At 35.5% G+C, this 6454-nt stretch overlaps 1 protein-coding gene across 1 annotated transcript; it reads right to left on the reverse strand.

The window, feature by feature from the left end:
• Positions 1 to 243: 243 nt before the first annotated feature.
• Positions 244 to 6115, reverse strand: LOC109075445 (putative transporter SVOPL). The gene is made up of 16 exons (XM_042749025.1): positions 5761 to 6115; positions 5139 to 5287; positions 4914 to 5005; positions 4723 to 4821; positions 4405 to 4476; positions 4202 to 4326; positions 3743 to 3806; positions 3539 to 3664; positions 3330 to 3458; positions 2474 to 2547; positions 2056 to 2252; positions 1846 to 1957; positions 918 to 999; positions 737 to 826; positions 507 to 620; positions 244 to 400 (listed from the first exon to the last, which is right to left on the reverse strand). The coding sequence occupies exons 2-16, from the start codon at positions 5260 to 5262 to the stop codon at positions 389 to 391; spliced, it is 1512 nt and encodes a 503-aa protein (XP_042604959.1). The 5' UTR covers positions 5263 to 5287; positions 5761 to 6115; the 3' UTR covers positions 244 to 388.
• Between the last annotated feature and the right edge of the window lie 339 nt (positions 6116 to 6454).

Here is a 6454-nt window from a genome sequence, read left to right on the forward strand (position 1 = left end):
AAAATCCAATGCAAAATGTTAACAAAACAACATTTGAGCAGATTCCTTACACCTTTGGAAAAATTGACTAAAAATATTGATGACTAATCTTGTTTATAAGAGCATATAAAAAGTTTTGTTCAATAAACTGCCCAGTAGCCCCTTTTTCAATACTACCTCCCACTGACTATAGCACGTAGTAAACTGTGGTTTTGCCAGGCTTTGATGTGTCCTTTTCCAACTTCCTGTTAAAATAGGAAATACGCCAGATTGAACAGATTTTGCATAATTATTTATGAAGAACCCAACACATGCAACATAAAAATTCATAGAAAATTGTTCCAGCTTTAATATGAGATCATGTTTTGTTACAAAAGCGCAATTGTCCTTCATTTCCATTTGGCATATTTCAGGCATCTTGCTGAAATAGAGGAACAAAACAAAATGGCAAGTTGTTAAACTGTCTCAAGTTAACCCCAGTTAAAATCTGTTTTGAGAACTGTGGGAGGAAATGTGAAGATGCTTACTAGTAATGCACGTCCTCTGGTCTCAATGGGCAAAAATGCCACTCCCACCGCACAAATCACACATGCTATGGCGAACGGTGACAGGGCCAGAATCACAGACTTAGACATCAACACCTACGACACATGCAAACACAGTGTTATCTTTAAGTAAATCAAATGTGTTAAACACACATTTGAACACAGATATTTATGTACACAGACACACATGCAAAGTCAAACACATAGAGCACCTGTGCTATAAAAGGCGCAATCATTCCCCCAACTCGACTGAAGGATGTGCAAAAGCCCATTCCAATTGAGCGCACAGATGTTGGATAAACCTGTGTAAACACACACCAATCATAACAATTTTAATTTTGTGGTCAACTTTTCCATTAAGAGTATGTGGAGTGTTCATATGTTGGGTCTCACCTCTGCTGTGTAAATATAGACCACATTAAAATTCATGGAAACCACAGAGCGGAGAAGGAAAAGCAGTACAGTGAAACCAAACCTGCACAAGGAGAGACACATTATTCAGTTTTCCACTTCAGCTGCACTTCTAACTTATGGTCACAAGAGGGCCACAAACACCCCCATTGTGAGTAAATGGCAAATGCATAACAGCATACTATCATCCTACTTTTATTTATTTTTTTACAGTATAGTTTATGTGCACAAATAGAATATGTAAAACTATTTGTATTTTAAAGACACAATTTCATCTAGACATACACACTAGGTTTATGTATTGAAGACAATGAATGGTAACACTGCATCTACACAAAACATATGGTACTATAATTAATTACCATATGTTTTTACAAGCAGCCAAACAATATAATTCAACGTTAAGTGCACATACTTCATTAGAATTTCAGAAATACACAGAAAATTTAACTAATGGAAAGCAGTCAATTTTGGTATCTTTAATATATTATAATTTTTAATTATATGTTGAAGTAGTGTTTATATATAAATTAAATATATGTATTAAATATTATTAGAAATATTATATATTAATATATATATATATATATATATATACATATATATATATATATATATATATATATATATATATATATATATATATATATATTAAAATTTATATATATATATATTAAATATATATATATTAAAATATGTATTTTAATTAATGTTTACTTTATTTTAAGCAATAAAAATGCATTGGTTCTGGATTTATTTAACTATTATAACCCTAATGAAGAGCATTTCAAATCATTTTACATAACAAGAACATTTTTCAGCTTAGGACCTCCTTGAAAACAAGATGATGCATCTCAAGGGGTTTATCCCAAAGAATAAATTTGTTACAACTAGTGAACAATATACTCACATTGTTGTGCAAATATTAACAAGCATGAAGAAAAAGGCCGAAAGCAACTGAAGTATGGCGAAGCTGGGCTTCCGCCCGAATATATTTAACAAGCCAATATTGAGGGGTATGACTGCAGAGGAAACACATGGAAAAAATACATCAGCTTTCAACAGTCCACTCGACTGAGTATGTGAAACTGGGTCAAGTAAGAGGTCAAAGGTCACTCACGTGCCACCTCGCCCAAACAGCTGATGAGGAGAGTCTGGTAGTCAGCCATGTTGAATGGGATACAGTAACACAGCGCCTCCTCCTGGTTGTGTTTGATCTGGTGCTCTGCATCAGCGTCCGTCATACACAGAAGATTCTTCTCCAGTAACTCAGAACTGCTTAGAACCGAGCCGTAATAGGAGAAGGAGGCCACAAACCTGTGGATGAACAATGTAGTACATCACACATCTAGCATACAAGCTGCACAGTAACCGAAAAGTGTATTAGCTGATTTCACACACACACACACACACACACACACACACACACACACACACACACACACACACACACACACACACACACACACACACACACACACACACACACACACAAAACACCAAACAAACAAACCAAAGAGAAGCGTGCTAGACATTACCATGAGTACCACAGCAGAAGTGATGTTCTTCTAAAAGCCGGGCTGATCAGAGTGATGGCATTTCCTCTTTCTGTCTGAAAACAAATAGTCCTGTTAATTGCACTCAAGTGCGTTTACACTCATATAAATGCATAGATGAATGTGTAGAGTTATACATACTGTATAGAGAAATCTTTTCACTACCAGATACTTTCTAACCATTCAAAAATACTTACATACTGTCTCAAACTATTTATATATTTTGAAATGAGGCTTCATTATTACATATTACATATAGAAGTATATATGATATATACACACTTGAACATTTTTCAAAGCATTTCGGTGAAGGATTTGTGTCTGTCTGTATGTTAGTAATGTACAATATATCAGCACCATATCGGTTATTGGCTGATTTTTTTTTCTATAAATATTGTATATTTAATTGTGCATGCTCATTTTCACTATTTTTACTTTTAGATTACCTTTCTCATCCTAAAAATGTGATCATATACGTTAAATGTTAAAATGAGATCTCGAGCTATAAATGTGATCTCATACTATTATGTTGTGAATTCACCTGTTGCATTTAAAATGACTGATTTTAATTTTTTGTGTTTTAATTGTAATTTATTTAGAATTTTTATAGCTGTCATTTACATGTTGTCGTCCATAATTTGAAAATAATCAATTATTGGCTTATAGTTTTTAGCCTGAGTTTTTACTATCAGAGCATCCTTACTATATATAATCTATACATTACTGAAAATGATATTAAGCAATATAAAATGATTTATATTTTGTTTACTTTTGCTTATTGCTTAACTGAAACTCTCTTAAGAGTCATAAAAGACAAAAAATAACTTCTCATACACACCACTTCAGGTTCCCGTAGTTCTCCTTCTGGTAAGGTGGCGCCATTCATCCTAGCGATCCATTTGAGTGTAGACAAGGCTCCTTGTATGTTTCCTGCTGAGACCTGGAACCGTGCAGACTCGGGAATAACCTAAAAAAAAGAGTGAGCCAAGTGAGTCAAAGACAAACCTCTACTTCCATTTCCTTCAGCACCATCAAGATTAAACTCACCATGAAGAGTCCAATGAGAATGATGCTGGGGATGATAGAAAAACGGATCATCCAGCGCCAGCCCATTGTGGGCACCACCGTCATACCGAGAACAATAATTAGCATAGATCCCAGCATCCAGAAGATCTGTCAACCAATCACAGGTAAGGTCAGTAGAAAGTTTCCCAGTTGACGATCAAACATAACTTCACATGTCACACTCACTGAGGCAAGAGGCAGCAGGTACGCTCTGTATTTGGATGGGATGAATTCAGTCTTTAAAACAAACCTTTAGAAAGAAAATAACATTTGCACATGCATTTGAATTACTGTATTTATGCATACTAGAAAATCAAGCTTTTTGCAATTTATGATCAATGAATTTCCATGATCTTCCCAGTTGTTTTATGATTAGTGGATCAAGGTGTGATTTAGACAGATTTGCTAATGAATCAATTTATTGAAACGAAAAGAACAATTTGCTCACACATTTACATTTTTATTCCTTCCAAGTCTAACAAAAAGCCAAAACTGTATATGCACATGTATAAATGGATATGACTTTAAAGATTTTATTAGTTTCCATAACTGTCCAGGCCTGAAATTTTTTTTTTAAATGAAATTCTCTAAGATTTTCAGGTTTGTACGTATGGAAATTATAAGAAAATATTTGCGTAATCTCACCCTTGAGATGTGGCCGCGACACCGCAGCCCACCATACAGCGCAGGAAGATGAACCAACCGTACGATGGAGAGAATGAAGTGAGCAGAGAAAAATAGGATGCCCATATAAAGCCACCAAACACCACCTGTGCACACATACACATTTATTTAATCTAATGTACCCAAAAACTTGCCTCTATGTGTCAAACGAGACATCAACTGACCTTCCAACGTCCATATTTGTCGGCAACATAACCACAGAGGACCCCACAGACCATAAAACCGAGGAACACCATCTAAAATCATACACAAACAAAATCAGGCTGTTAATTCTTATTTCTGCATTTTGTAGGAAAAAAATGTAATGCAATGAAAAATATATGCATACAAAAATTTCTCTCAGTTTTCCATATAAATCTTAAACAGAGGGAACCTAACTAGTGTGACGGTCACATGTGTGCATCGCGCACTACAACATCCCATTCCTGTCAAACTTCAAAGCGAAAACAAAATAAACGGTTCTGACTGGACGAGCTCCTCACCGTGGAGACAAGGGCCACCTGCCAATCCTCTAGACGCCATTCACAGCGGATCTCAGGAGAAACCACAGCCAACAGCATGATCTCCATTGCCTCCACTATCTACACACACACACACACATCAGCAATAAAATACGTAAGCAGTACAAACACAGTATGCTGGTTAATAAATTACAGAGATGCAGTTTTCTTACATTGGCACTACCCATGATGACAAAAAGCAGAATATGGAAGCGTCCAAAGCCAATGCTCTCCACAGCCTCCTCCACGGTGTAGCATTTTGGTTCTGTTTGGGCAACAGAGGTCAAAAATCATTTGAGGTGACTGGATGCTACTTGACTGGTCACAAAAAGTTATGAAGTTACAGTAGTATAAGCACATGTGTTTTGTGTAAGTTGTTTTATTTGTCTGTTCTTCACCTTCGGCTTCGGCAGGAGTGTTGTTATTGCTGCTGGTGTTGATCTCTTCCTCCATCTCCACTTCCTGAAGCTGGATGGCATTGACCAGCTTGGTCTTCATGGAAGACGAACGCTTTAATGCCATCCTGTTTGAAAAGTCTACTTACTTCCTGAATAGCAGACATAAAACTTTGATGTTAACAAAAAAGGCAAAAAACCTAAAAAATAATAAATTAATATTTACAATAAATCAATAAATATGGTTTTAACATAGTTGTTGGACACAGTGCCATAATAATTATATAATGTTTTTTTGTATATTTAACATGGTATATTTAAGCTATTTTTAGACATACACCATTCTAAACACACCAAGATAATGCCTTTTTTTTGTCAGTACCATGGTAATATCATTGTATCATTTAAAGTAATTTACTAAGCAAATACCATGGTATGTGGATAAGCTAATCATCATTCAGTAGCATCGTATGACTACTTGATACCTTGCCTGTACTGTATTTTTTGAAGTGCTGTATTAACTATTTATGTTACAACCATATATCTGAGAGACAAAAGTACATCACAATAAATTTATTAAGAAACATGTTGCTAAGTATTTAAGAATAATAAAATAAATCCTTACTATAACATCAGATAATTAAATGAGATCAAACACGATTCTCCGTCATGTCGAAGCTTTTCCCATCCAGACTGACACTTTTAGGATACTGTATTTCCCCTGTTCGAGAATTCCCTTATGTTGTGCCAAGACTTCAGCGATTTATGCAAATCAATCTTGCAAAGCGTTGATAAAATGGTCCAGCAGATTTCAGAACTATAAATCCAACGTGTGTGGTGTGTGTGTTTTCTCAAAAGTACGAATTTAGCCTGCTATAATACAAATTCTGTCTCTGTATAAATGTTAAAACTCCCTTTGAAAAGATGCATCATCCACCTCGCCCGCTGTAACACCTGAATACACCTGCTAACAGGTAAACAACGTCACACACTTCAGCGTATAAAGGGTCGGCTTAACATTTAAAGGGCCATGTCTCTTTTTTTCTTTTTTTCTGAGATAACACACCCAAGATCGGGTTTCTTTGCTGTATTTAAAAGGAACTGATGGTTATTTAGTAAAAGTGGACAAACAGGTTTTAATTGAGCTATTCTCCTTCCTGTACTATATATTGTAAACAGAGCTGTGGACACTGTTTATTCACGTCAGAGGAAACAATGTATATTCTGCGGACCTGTTAAGACATTATGTTACAGGTTTTGGCCGAACAGCGCGTCGACAAAATATCCTGATAGGCGACATTCAATTATTTGCAAAAGTA

The sequence above is a fragment of the Cyprinus carpio genome, chromosome A4 (assembly GCF_018340385.1).
Source record: "Cyprinus carpio isolate SPL01 chromosome A4, ASM1834038v1, whole genome shotgun sequence".
NCBI classification, from domain to species: domain Eukaryota; kingdom Metazoa; phylum Chordata; class Actinopteri; order Cypriniformes; family Cyprinidae; genus Cyprinus; species Cyprinus carpio.